General features: G+C 43.5%; 1 protein-coding gene across 1 annotated transcript; it reads right to left on the bottom strand.

Moving 5' to 3' along the window:
- Positions 1 to 326: 326 nt before the first annotated feature.
- Positions 327 to 7,388, bottom strand: zgc:174906 (uncharacterized protein LOC571548 homolog). The gene is made up of 4 exons (XM_043682058.1): positions 6,739 to 7,388; positions 3,818 to 4,301; positions 1,198 to 1,290; positions 327 to 982 (listed from the first exon to the last, which is right to left on the bottom strand). Exons 2-4 carry the CDS (start codon positions 4,143 to 4,145, stop codon positions 693 to 695), a joined length of 711 nt encoding a protein of 236 aa, XP_043537993.1. The 5' UTR covers positions 4,146 to 4,301; positions 6,739 to 7,388; the 3' UTR covers positions 327 to 692.
- Between the last annotated feature and the right edge of the window lie 6,636 nt (positions 7,389 to 14,024).

Raw genomic sequence — 14,024 nt, 5'->3', positions numbered from 1 at the left:
CTTCTCCACCTCTTTTAGCTCCCCCTTTAGTGTGACTACCTCCCTGTAACTCCCCTCTCTCCCCCTCAGCCTCCCAATGATCCAAAGTTCATCCAGCTCCAGTTCCCTAACGCGGTCTGTGAGGAGCTGGAGTTGGGTGCACTTCTCGCAGGCGAAGTCAGCAGGGATACCAGTGATGACCCTTACCTCCCACATCCTGCAGGAGGAGCATGCAACTGCCCTAGCCTCCATCCCTGCTGATCTAAATTGCAAAGAGAGATTGAAAAACATTTTTTAAAAGCCTGACCTTACCAACCCTCCACTCAGTCATTTGTTTGGTTAGAGGAGAATGGGTGGGAGGCACAACGTGTAGTATTTCGGGGTTAATTGCAGGCCCCAAAATATCAGTTCACGTGCCCAGCAAGTCCCGTGTCCGCGTCCACTCCTGTTGAGCCTTTGCTTCACCTCCTCACAAGGTAAGTCTTTAAGAGGGAAGTTTACCTTCCCGGTAGCCTCCAGTCTGCGTTCTCGCTGCTCCCACTGCTGCAAATGGATAATAAATCAATCATTCCTTTTCAGTAGTATCTTCGGTTTAATGCAAAAAGATATGGGTATCAATCATGGAAATTAAAAAAATACATTAAATGAATCTTAAATTTTGTACATTTTAAGGTTTTTTTAAAAAAGCAAAGTACTCTCCTCATTGACTTTGGTCATGGGTTTTCTTCAAGAAGACAATTCAATTGTGCAGAACTAATGGGGCATTCCTTGTTAGAAAGAATGGAGTGAAGTTTGACAGCAGTGGCTCCCTCCTTTTCGCGGTTTCTCCAGCGTTTGAGCATTTCAAATCTCTGCAAGACAACTAACCGCTGCTGAGCTTCACATTGTTCAATTTCGTGGCTTTGCAGGTCTAGGAATTGGATTCCAATTTGCTGCCAATTATGCCCCATGTTTTTGGCCAATTGCATCAGTTTTTTGTCTGTCAGTATCTTTGGCTCCACCTCTGCAAACAAAAAAATAAAATATTAGAATGAAACATTTGGCCAGAGGAGCTTTAACTAAATGGCAGTGAGTGTCACACAGAAGTCTCTCTCAATCCCCATCAGTGATTACTATCCAGTGAATGCTGCATTGTGATCTTGTATCTTCTGTATCCTGTTTGAAATATTCCATACAAATGTTATTTTTAAAGGAATTCTTAAGTGAGATTATACGTACTGTTTTTCTTTGACATGATCATTTCATTGTCTGAAGGCTCAGACAGAGCTCCATCAGATTCACAGTCCTTCAGTCTCTCTCTCTTCCTCTGCACTATGAAAAAGAGCAAGATATTAGAATTCAAATCCAGTCAACTCCAAAGGCAGTATAGCTGACTTACTTCTGCCAAGGTCCCCTGAGCCCAATATGAGATATAAGCAACTTCTAAATTAATTTTCTTAACAATGACCCTTTGAAAATCTCCAGGTGAAAGTGAGGACTGCAGATACTGGAGATTAGAGTTGAGAGTGCGGTGCTGGAAAAGCACAGCAGGTCAGACAGCATCCGAGGAGCAAGAGAGTCGGGCAAAAGGTGAAGGGCTTTTGCCTGAAACGCTGACTCTCCTGCTCCTCGGATGCTGCCTAACATGCTGTGCTTTTCCAGCACCGCACTCTCAACTCTAATCTCACTCTTGATTTTGAAAACCTCTGTAGATTAATCAGGGACAATTCACATTCTGTACCAGATATTTTTGGATATTAAGGACTTCAAGGAACGTGGATCCAGTGAAGGAGTGTGATTTGATTTAGTCACAACATTTTCAAGATGCTAAGAGAAATTGGAGTCTGGGTGGGGGATAGTCACAAAAATAGGTCTTTCAGGAGTAAATTTAGGGTAATAGACAATAGGTGCAGGAGTAGGCCATTCTGCCCTTTGAGCCAGCACCATCATTTATTATGATCATGGCTGATCATCCTCAATCAGTATCCTGTTCCTGCCTTATCCCCATAACCCTTGATTCCACTATCCTTAAGAGCTCTATCCAACTCTTTCTTGAAAGTATCCAGAGACTTGGCCTCCACAGCCTTTTGGGGCAGAGCATTCCACACACCCACCACTCTCTGGGTGAAGAAGTTTCTCCTCAACTCTGTTCTAAGTGGCCTACCCCTTATTTTGAAACTGTGTCGTCTGGTTCGGTACTCACCCATCAACGGAAACATGCTTCCTGCCTCCAGAGTGTCCAATCCTTTAATAATCTTATACGTCTCAATCAGATCCCCTCTCAGCCTTCTAAACTCAAGGGTATACAAGCCCAGTCTCTCTAATCTTTCAATGTAAGATAGTCCCGCCATTCCGGGAATTGACCTTGTGAACCTACGCTGCACTCCCTCAATAGCCAGAATGTCTTTCCTCAAATTTGGAGACCAAAACTGCACACAATATTCCAGATGTGGTCTCACCAGGGCCCTGTAGAGCTGCAGAAGAACCTCTTTGCTTCTATACTCAATTCCTCTTGTTATGAAGACCAGCATGCTATTAGCTTTCTTCACACTGATGTACAAGAACACCTAGATCTCATTGTACTGCCCCGTTACCTAACTTGACTCCATTTTGTAGTAATCTGCCTTCCTGTTCTTGCCACCAAAGTAGATAACCACACATTTATCCACATTAAACTGCATCTGCCATGCATCTGTCCACTCATCTAACCTGTCCAGGTCACCCTGTAACCTCCTAACATTTCACCCTGCCACCCAGATTTGTATCATCAGCAAATTTGCTAATATTACTTATAATACCATCATCTATATCATTAATGTATATTGTAAAAAGCTGTGGTCCCAGCACTGATCCCTGCGGTACCCCACTGGTCACTGCCTGCCATTCCGAAAGGGAGTTGTTTATCACTACTCTTTGTTTCCTGTCAGCCAACCAATTTTCAATCCAAGTCAGTATTCTGTCCCCAATACCATGCGCCCTAATTTTGCTCACTAACCTCCTATGTGGGACTTTATCAAAGGCTTTCTGAAAGTCCAGGTACACTACATCCACTGGATCTCCCTTGTCCATCTTCAGAGTTACATTCTCAAAAAATTCCAGAAGATTTGTGTGCGTGCACATTAGCAAAAGTTTGGAATCCTCTGCAAAAACAGTTGACACTTGATCCATTTTATAACTAATAAATACTGGATGCATACACTTTGCGGCGGGAGTGGGGGTACAAAGTTAAAAATCACACAAGACCAGGTTACAGTCCAACAGGTTTAATTGGAAGCACTACCTTTCGGAGCACTGCTCCTTCACCTTGGTGGTGGGGGTACAGGGACATGAGAGAGTGGGATACAGGAAGGAAGAGGTGGAAAGCGGGTGTAATACAAGCAGGATCAAGAGTGAGGGGTGATTAGAAGAGAGGAACAGAAGAATACACAGTGAAGGGGGGAGATAAGAAGGTCACAAAGGTGCGATGTGGGGACAATACACAGCAGAAGAGATGGTAGGATAGGGAGGATACACATGATAGTGACAGAGGAAGGATTCACACGGGGATATAGAGAGGCTGAAGGGTGGGTGGGATTCATGGAGGATATACATAAGTGTACGGGAACACATCTGGAGAGGACACACACAGGGGGAGGGGGAGGTGGGAATAGAAAGAGGATGCTCAGAAAGGGATATTTGTTCTCCGCACTCCTGCCCCCCCCAACAAAAAAATCCCTCGTTGTTTATCTCATTTCCTCCTTTATCAGTTCCAAGCGGCGCTTGTGTAATTGAGCAAAAACGGAAACTGCTGGCGAACCTTAGGTTGTTTTTGTTTCAGCTCTATTTTATTTGGTATAAATGACGTGTTGTGTTCTGTTACCTCGAGTGCCCTCGGAGCCACTCATGTCTCCGTCTCCAAACATTTTCCCCACTAGGTCATGCCTGGGAATTTGAAGCAGGACCTTTCTGCTGATATCTCGAGCCTGCTTTCCATAAATGTGCTGGAGGAGAGAAGCCAATTCCTGCCGAGATTTTCCCTCCAACCGCCCGCGGGCTATCGGTTTAAATTCCGCGCTGTCCTCGAGATGGAATCGGAACCTTTCGAAATCATTTTCGCTCAGTTCATCGAGGACCTCAAGCAGGAACTGTCCGGTTGTCATGGTGTTCTTTTGTGAAAGGAATCCCAACAGAGAGACCGAGCGACACATCCGCGCCACTCAATCAGGACACACTGAGCTGCTTTTCCAAATTCAAAATTAACAACAGTTTCGTTTTCCCTGAGAACCGCCTCCGGCATTGCCAATGAGAAGATCTCCTTCCGAGTGCAGCGAGCCAGCCCGCGCTTTTTCCTCAATCCTTTCCTCCTATTCACGAGGTGGGGATACACAAACACACGGCAATTTGATTATTTGCAAGTACTGTAGATGCCCTCTTTCTAAGTTCCCACTCTGAAAGGGTCTAGCACGATACATGTCGAGCCTGCTCCGCATTCAATAAATACGACGACTGATCCGGTAACACTACCTCTGGTAACCTTTGACCCTCTTGCATAATTAGAATCGAACACTAACTCACACATGTTCAATAACTCTACTTCTACCACCTTTTCAGGAAGAGTTCCACAGTCTCGATATCTCCGGGAGAGGACAAAAGTCATCTCTGTTTAAAATGGGCGCCTCCTGATGCATTGAATCTGTACAGTGTGGAAACAGGCCATTTCGCCCAACAAGGCCGCACTGACCCTCCAGAAGAGCAGACCAACCCCCGCCCCCCGTATAACCATGCATTTCCCATGGCTTATGCACTCAGCCCACACATCCCTGGGCACTATGGGACAATTTAGCATGGCCAGTCCACCCGAACCTGCACATCACTGGGCACTATGGGACAATTTAGCACGGCCAATCCCACCCTAACCTACACATCCCTGGACACTATGGGACAATTTAGCATGTCCAATCCACCCTAACCTGCACATCCCTGGACACTAAGGGACAATTTAGCATGGCCAATCCACCCTAACATGCACATCCCTGGGCATTATGGGACAATTTAGCATGGCCAATCCACCCTAACCTGCACATCCCTGGGCACTATGGGACAATTTAGCATGGCCAATCCACCCTAACCTGCATATCTCTGGGCACTATGGGACAATTTAGAATGGCCAATCCACCCAAACCTGCACCGTCCCTGGACACCATGGACAATTTAGCATGGCCAATCCACCCTAACCTGCACATCTTTGTGCTGTGGGAGGAAACCCACATGGGGGAACATGCAAACTCCGCAAAATCAGTTTCCCGAGGCTGGAATTGAACCTGGTACTGTGAGGCAGCAGTGCTAACCACTGAGCCAACATGCCACCCCAAACATGATTTTTAAACAGTGAGCCCTAGATTCTTCCACAAAAGAAACTCAGTTCCTACATTCATCCATCAAGACCCTTCAAGATCTTATATATTTCGATCATGTTACCTCTTACTCTTCTAAACTTAATTGGGATTAAGCATAGTCAGTCCAACCTTTCCTCATAAGACAACCGATTCCAGTATTGATTTGCAGGTGCCGGTGTTGGACTTGGCTGTACAAAGTTAAAAATCACAAAATCACGCAAGCACCTGATGAAGTTGCACCGCTCCGAAAGCTAGTGCTTCCAAATAAATGTGTTGGACCATAACCTGGTATTGTGTGATTTTTACATTTGTACATTCCAGTATTAGTCTACTTCTCTGAACTGCTTCCAACTCATTTATATATTTCTGTAAATACCATTGTATTGCATTCAGTACTCCAGATGTGGTCTCACCAGTGTCCTGTGTAGCCTACAGGTCGTTCTGTTATAACGCACATTTCGTTCAAGTGAATTCGCTGTAACATGATTGACAAATTGGGGACACTGTTTCTAGAGCACAAACTTTTAAAACATGTGTTGGCTGTAACACGATTACATCGCCAACACTTTAAGTGCTATTTCTAAGCACAATTTTTCTACAATGCGGGGTTGCACAAGAACATGGCCATTGCGTTATAGAAGAACGACCTGTAGTTTGTATTCAGTTCTCCTTGCAGTAAATTATAACATTCTATTAGCTTTCCTGATTACTTGCTGTAGCTGCATACTAAACTTATGTGATTCATGCACCACGGTACCCATCTCAGAGCTCCACATCCATGCATGTTAATGCACGATAGCATGCTTCCGTTTTATTCTTCCTTCTGAAATGGGCAGTTTCACATTTCCCACACTATATATAGGAAATAAGAACAAAGAACTTCCAGAGGAAGTGGTGGATGCAGTTACAGTTACAATGTTTAAAAGTACATTTACAGGAAAGGTTTGGAGGGATATGGGCCAAGTGTAGGCAGGTGGGACTAGTTTAGTTTCGGATCATGGTCAGCGTGGATTGTGTGGACTGAAAGGTCTGTTTCCGTGCTCTATGACTATTAGTAGGCTATTGGGGCCCTCGAACCTGCTTCAGAGTTTCCTAGTTCAAGACCACGCCCAGCCAGGAGAACCATTTTCCCTCTGTCTACCCTGTCAATTCCTGAGTTATGATGGTTCCAAATGGGATATCCCACATTGTCAAGCTCCCTGGTGAAGAAGAATTCACTGACTCACTTTCCTTTTTTGAGTGGGTCACAATGAGTTAATTTACAAAGGATCCCCCTCTTTGAGGATATTTCTCTCCCAGACCAAATGAATTTATGATTTAACAGGAGTCAATTTAATTAGGCTTTTTCAGTTATTTAAAGAGTTTATTATCACTAAATGCGAGAAGAAATAATAATGCAACTCACATATTGGTGTAGTACTCAGAGTGAGACAGTCCTTCCTTTTATCCTGCTTCTTTTTGACGGGTTACTGGGTAGCTGGCTTCTAGCACTCAGAGGAAGAGTTTCCTTTGCCTGTAATACAGGAGTGACTAGTGAATAGTTTTATGACTGTGACCTTCACATTACACTAGCACTCAAACCCAGGCTATTACACAGGAACACCTCATCTGACTAGCATGCCTTCTTCCACTAGAACACACATATTAGAGTTAAACTGGCTTTTAACCCCTGTTCTTTTGGCTTCTTGAAAGTGGAAGGTACAAAAATGTCTCTTACCCAGACTGCTTGGAAGCTTTCCTGACACTTTGTCAGGTGTGACAATTCACCAGACAATTCTTTTTCCAGACAGCCACTGAATTTACATCTGTACTCAACATCTGCCCATATGTTTTTTTGTTAAAAAGATTGTAATTAAAGTTTGATCTGTCCATAGATGATCCACAGTCATAACAATACTTGGAGCCCAAACATTGATTGATCCTTATGGTATCTCTCTTATCACAATCTGCCAATCACATTATTCCACATACTTCGTTTTGTCAGTTAACTAATTCTAGAACATAGAACAATACAGCACAGAACAGGCCCTTCGGCCCATGATGTTGTGCCAAACATTTGTCCTAGCTTAAGCACCTATCCATGTACCTATCCAATTGTCGCTTAAAGGTCACCAATGATGCTGACTCTGCCACTCCCACAGGCAGCGCATTCCATGCCCCCTCGTATGACTTCCTCTCCGTTCCAGGCAACATCCTGGTAAATCTTCTCTGCACCCTCTCTAAAGCTTCCACATCTTTCCTAAAGTGAGGTGACCAGAACTGCACACAGTACTCCAACTGTGGCCTAACCAAAGTCCTGTACAGCTGCCACATCACTTCACGACTCTTGGATTCAATCCCTCTGCTAATGAACGATAATACTCCATAGGCCTTCTTATAAACTCTATCCACCTGAGTGGCAACCTTCAAAGATCTATGTACATAGACCCCAAGATCCCTCTGCTACCGTTAACCCTGTATTCCGCATTCTTATTTGTTCTTCCAAAATGGACAACCTCACACTTGGCAGGGTTGAACTCCATCTGCCACTCCTCAGCCCAGCTCTGCATCATATCTAAGTCCCTCTGCAGCCGACAACAGCCCTCCTCACTGTCCACAACTCCACCTATCTTCGTATCATCTGCAAATTTACTGACCCACCCTTCGGCTCCCTCATCTAAGTCATTAATAAAACTCCCTCTTCCAAGTCATTAATAAAAATTACAAACAGCAGAGGACCCAGAACTGATCCCTGCGGAACTCCACTTGTAACTGGGCTCCAGGCTGAATATTTACCATCTACCACCACTCTCTGACTTCGACCGGTTAGCCAGTTCTCTATCCAACTGGCCAAATTTCCCACTATCCCATGCCTCCTTACTTTCCGCATAAGCCTACAATGGGGAACCTTATCAAATGCCTTACTAAAATCCATGTACACTACATCCACTGCTCTACCCTCATCCACATGCAGCACGGTGGCACAGTGGTTAGCACTGCTGCCTCACAGCGCCAAAGACCTGGGTTCAGTTCCCGCCTCAGGCGACTGACTGTGTGGAGTTTGCACGTTCTCCCCGTGTCTGCGTGGGTTTCCTCCGGGTGCTCCGGTTTCCTCCCACAGTCACAAAGATGTGCAGGTCAGGTGAATTGGCCATGCTAAATTGCCCGTAGTGTTAGGTAAGGGGTAAATGTAGGGGTATGGGTGGGTTACACTTCGGCGGGTTGGTGTGGACTTGTTGGGCCGAAGGGCCTGTTTCCACACTGTAAGTAATCTAATCTAATCACATGCTTGGTCACCTCCTCAAAGAATTCAATAAGACTTGTAAGGCAAGACCTACCCCTCACAAATCCGTGCTGGCTGTCCCTAATCAAGCAGTGTCTTTCCAGATACTTATAAATCCTATCCCTCAGTACCCTTTCCATTACTTTACTGAAGTAAGACTAATCCATTCTCAATCCATTATATTACCTCCAATCCCAATTTTGTTTACTAACCTCCTATGTGGGACCTTAAAGGGACAATATTTAAATTCCATACTCCTTTCAACATAAACCATTAAACGTCAAATTGCAGATTATACAGTTATGAATAAGTACAAAGTAATAGGATCTATTTAAAAAAGAACAGAGAAGGTGTGGGTGGCACAGTGGTTAGCACTGCTGCCTCACAGCGTTAGAGACCCGGGTTCAATTCCCACCTCAGCTGACTGACTGTGTGGAGTCTCCGTGTTTGTGTGGGTTTCGTCCGGGTGCTCCGGTTTCCTCCCACAGTCCAAAAAAAAATGTGCAGGTTAGGTGAATTGGCCATGCTAAGTTGCCCATAGTGTTAGGTGAAGGGGTAAATGTAGGGGAATGGGTCTGGGTGGGTTGCGCTTCGGCGGGTCGGTGTGGACTTGTTGGACTGAAAGGTCTGTTTCCACACTGTAAGTAATCTAGTATGCTGAACTTAATAGAACCATAATTCAATCATAGAGTCATACAGTATAGAAGTAGATCTTTCGGTCCACACTGACCATGTTCCCAAACTAAACCAGCCCCACCTGCCTGCGCTTACAAATCTTTCCTATTCATGAACTTACTCAAATGTCTTTTAAACATTGTAATTGTATCTACATCTACCACTTTGTCTGGAAGTTCATTCCACACACAAGCCACTCTCTGTGTAAAACAGTTGTCCCTCATGTCCTTTTTAAATCTTTCTCCTCTCAGTTAAAAAAAAACAGGTTTGAATTTCCCTACTGTAGGGGAAAGACCCATGTCATTCATCTGTCTATGCCCCTCATGATTTTATAAAACTCAATAAGGTCATCCTTCAACCTCCTCCCTGCACTCAAATAAGTCCTAGCTTTTCCAGTCTATATCTCAACCCCTCAATTCCTAGTGACAGCCTGGTAAATCTTTTCTGGACCCTATCCAATTTAATAAGATCCTTCCCATAACAGGGCAACCAGAACTACACACAGTAGTCCAGAATAGGCCTCACCAATGTCCTGCACAACTTCAACATAATGTCCCAAATCCTATACTCAAAGGTCTGAGCAACGAAGGCAAGTGTACTTAATGCCTTCTTAATCACCCAGTGATGCAAATTTCAGAGAATTATGTACCTGAACACCTAGATCTCCCAATCATATGAGAATACTGTGCAGCTTTGGTCTCCATAAATTAATAAAAATTATAGAAGCACCACAGAAAATGAAACAAAAGTTACATCAGCATTAAGCAGGTACAAATACCAACTGAAATTGACTGGGACTCCTTTGAAGAGAAAATGCATGGGTCTTTAAAACTATTGGAAGGGTTTGATGGGTGAACAAAGAGATGCTTCTATTGTGAAGAATCCAAACCTATGGTCCTTAAATGATAAATAGTCTCTAATCAATCCATTAGGGAATAGTACTGTCTTGACTTAAAGAGTGGTTAGAATGTGAAACTCATTATCACAGGGAGTAATTGAGGTAAATAATTTACATGCATTGAGCATTGCTGAAAAAAGGCACACTTTGATAAAGCTTTTCATCTTGTACTTGTCAGGACAATTTGCAAGAATACCAATAAAGCGGAAAGCCAATATTTATACTGTATGAGAGGAGAGTGCTGATTGGTCCACAAGTGGGTTCTGATTGCTAGAGGCTTTGCCATGGAGAATGCAGCAATTAATAATTATTGACAATTAACTACAGACAGAAAGAACATGTACATTCACTGCATCTGTTTCAACTCAACAAAATAGATGACAAGCACTCGCTGGTTCATTTCTCAAGCCAATACATTGACCAATCAAAGTCAACATGCCTGGTTTAAAATAAAACAAAATCTGCCTGTTAGTTGTTACCATTAACTGCTGCAATCTCCAAACCAATGCCTCTACTAATCCATGCCAATGTTACCTCTCATCCCATAGACAGATAACAAAGTGGGAATAACTGTCATTTTTAGGTTGGTATGCAGTGTAGTACGTCGATTCTCCTGCTCCTTGGATGCTGCCTGACCTGCTGCACTTTTCCAGCAACACATTTTCAGCTCTGATCTCCAGCATCTGCAGTCCTCACTTTCTCCATGCAGTGTAGTACTGCCAGGATCAGTTCTGGGGCCTCAGCTACTTACAATCCATATTAATGACTTAAATGAAGGGATCAAGTGTAATGTACCCAGGGTTTATTTCTGCAAAAGTAAGATGTATGAAGGCTACAATATAATATGGGGAAGTGCAAGTTGTTTACTTTGATGGGATTTTATTTGAAAGAAGCAGAATTATATTTTTAAAAAAATTATTCCAGGTACCGAGCATCACTGGCAAGACCGACACTTATTGCCCATTCCTAATTGTTTGGGAAGGTGGTGGTTAACTGCCTTCTTAAACCACTACAATCTAGGTGGTGTGGATAGATCACAATTCTCTTTGAAAGGGAATTTCAAGAGCTCGACCCAGTAAAGGAATAATATATTTTCAAGTCAGGATGATGTGTGGCTTTGAGGGGGACTTGCAGGTAGCATTGTTCCTATGCATCTGCTGTCCTCCTTCCAGTTGGGACAGGTCATGGGTTTGGAAGGTGCTATCTAAGGGGAATTTCTACAGCACATCCTCCAGTTGGTACTCACTGCTGGTGATAGAGAGAGTAAATTTTTGGGGTAGTGGGTGGGACGTTGATTAACAAGTTGCTTCATCTTGAATGGTGTTGAGTTTCTTGAATGTTGTCGAAATTTCATTCATCCAGGCAAATGGAAAATATTCAGTGGTACTCCTGAATTCACCCATCATTTACATGGCTAGTCTAGTTTTGTTTCTCAATACTAATGTTGATGGCGGGGAAGTTATGGTGTTCAGTGTCACAGGTGCTTATTTTATGTGATATTCTCAGCCAGTATTTATTGTCTACCCCTAATTGCTGAGAGGGTAGTTTAAGAATTAACCACATTGCTGTGGGTCTCAAGTCACATGTCGGCCAAACCAGGTAAGGATGGCAAACTTCCTTTCCTAAAGGACATTTGTAAAGAACAATCTATTTGAAAATCAGTGGTATATACAACAATTGTCAGTCAACATTACTGAGACAACTGTCCTTGGCAGCCATACCCCCTACTCTTCTGCTGTGCAATGGTAGGGGATGCCAACTCCATTCAAGACCTGAGCAATAAGTACCTATACCCATCACCTGGACAACACAGGGAACCTACTTACCAAGTGCTGAGTTTTCCATTGCACTACTGATTCTCTGAAGGGACTGGAGTGATGTCCTGGAGTACCAGCAAATACCATTTATCAGGTCAGTTTCTGAAGGCATGGGAAATCTATCCAATACTTCAAAAGAACAAAACTGTAAGCCCTCAGATGGTATTAGAATTTTTAAATGAGAGAAACAGAAAATATTGGAGAACACAGGGAGGAACTGGAAGAATTAGTAGGGAAAAGTATTGGAAATTTGATGGGATTGAAGGCTGATAAATTCTCAGGCCCTGATAAAGTACATCCCAGAGTACATAAGGAAGTGGCTGTAAAACATTGGATGCATTGGTGGTCATCTTTCATGACTGTATAGACTTTGGAACCACTCCTGTGGATCGGAGGATAGTTAAAGTAAACCCAGTATTTAAACAAGGAAGTAGAGAGAAAAGTGGGAATTATAGACTGACAAGCCTGACATCAGTAGTTGGGAAAATGCTAGAGTCCATTAAAAAAGACTTAATAGCACAGCACTTGGAAAACAGTGACATGATCAGTCAGTTATGAAAGAGAAATCATGTTGATGAATCTAATGGAATTATTTGAGGATATAACTAATAGAGATGATAGAGGGAGCCAGTGGATGTGGTTTATTTGGATTTTAAAGAAGATCCATGAGGGATTATCATGTAAAAGTAGTACTGGTTGTACATGCATAGAGAACTGGTTGGCAGATAGGAAACAAAGAGAAGGAACAACTGGCTTTTTTTCCATGTAGCAAGCAGTTATTAGTGATGATCAGTGCTTGAAGTCCAGCTTTTCACAATCTATGTTAATAATTAATGAGGAACCAAGTGTAATATTTCTGAGTTTGCAGATGACACAAAGCTTGGTTGGAAGATGAGCTGTAAGGATACAGCAGATATGTTGCAATGTGATTTGGACAGGCTGAATAAGGGGACAAATGCATGGCAGATGAGGTATAATGTGGCTAAGTGAGCTTATCCACTTTGGGAGCAAAAACAGGAAGGCAGATTATTTTAATGATGATAGATTGGGAAAGGGGGAGGTGTAACAAGACCTTGTACACCAATTGCTGAAAGTAAGTGTACAGGTGGAGCAGGCAGTGAAGAAGGCAAGTGGGTATGTTTCATAGCAAGAGGATTTGAGTACAGGAACAGAGATGCCTTGTCTTGGCAAGACCACTCCCCCTGAAATATTATAGGTGGCATGGCATTCATCCACAAACTCCATCAACAAACACATCGACCTGGACCCAATATACCAACCACTACAGCAGACAGCTGAAACTGACAACCGGAAGCGGCAGGGACAGACCACTATAAACACCGGAGGAAACATCAAAGAAGCGCTTCGCAGGAGGCTCCCAAGCACTGATGATGTCGCCTAGCCAGGGGACGAAACGTTTGCAACAAAAACTTCCAGCTCGGCGAACAGAACCACAACAGGACTTTCCTGATGACCAGAGAGCCCAAAGCCAGGGGTCACAGTATAAGTGTACAGGGTAGGCCAATTTAGGTTCGCGACATTTTTTCACCCAGAGAACAGTGAGCCTGTGGATTTCACTGCCATAGAAAGTGGTTGAGACCAAACTAGTGAATGTTTTCACGAAGTTAGATATAGTTCTTAAGGCTAAAAGAATCAAAGGGTACAGTGAGACATAGAATAAATGCTCTTTACAGGATATCAATACAGGTAGGGAGTCTGAAACTAGAGGGCATTGTTTTAAGGTGAGAGGGGAAAGATATAAGGGACCTGAGGGGCAACATTTTCACACAGAGGGTGGCGTGTGTGGAATGGGCTGCCAGAGGAAGTGGTGGAGGCTGGTACAATTACAGCATTTAAAAGGCATCTGGATGGGTATATGACTAGGAAGGGGTTAGAGGGATATGGGCCAAGTGCTGGCAAATGGGACTAGATTAGTTTAGGATATCTGGTCAGCATGGACGAGTAAGACCAAAAGGGTCTGTTTCTGTGCTGTACAACCGTTTGAATCTAAGTCCAAAAGGGTCATTATAAAGCTGGCA

Source organism: Chiloscyllium plagiosum, chromosome 43 (assembly GCF_004010195.1).
Source record: "Chiloscyllium plagiosum isolate BGI_BamShark_2017 chromosome 43, ASM401019v2, whole genome shotgun sequence".
NCBI classification, from domain to species: Eukaryota; Metazoa; Chordata; class Chondrichthyes; order Orectolobiformes; family Hemiscylliidae; genus Chiloscyllium; species Chiloscyllium plagiosum.
This window is presented reverse-complemented; position numbering and strand designations above follow the sequence as displayed.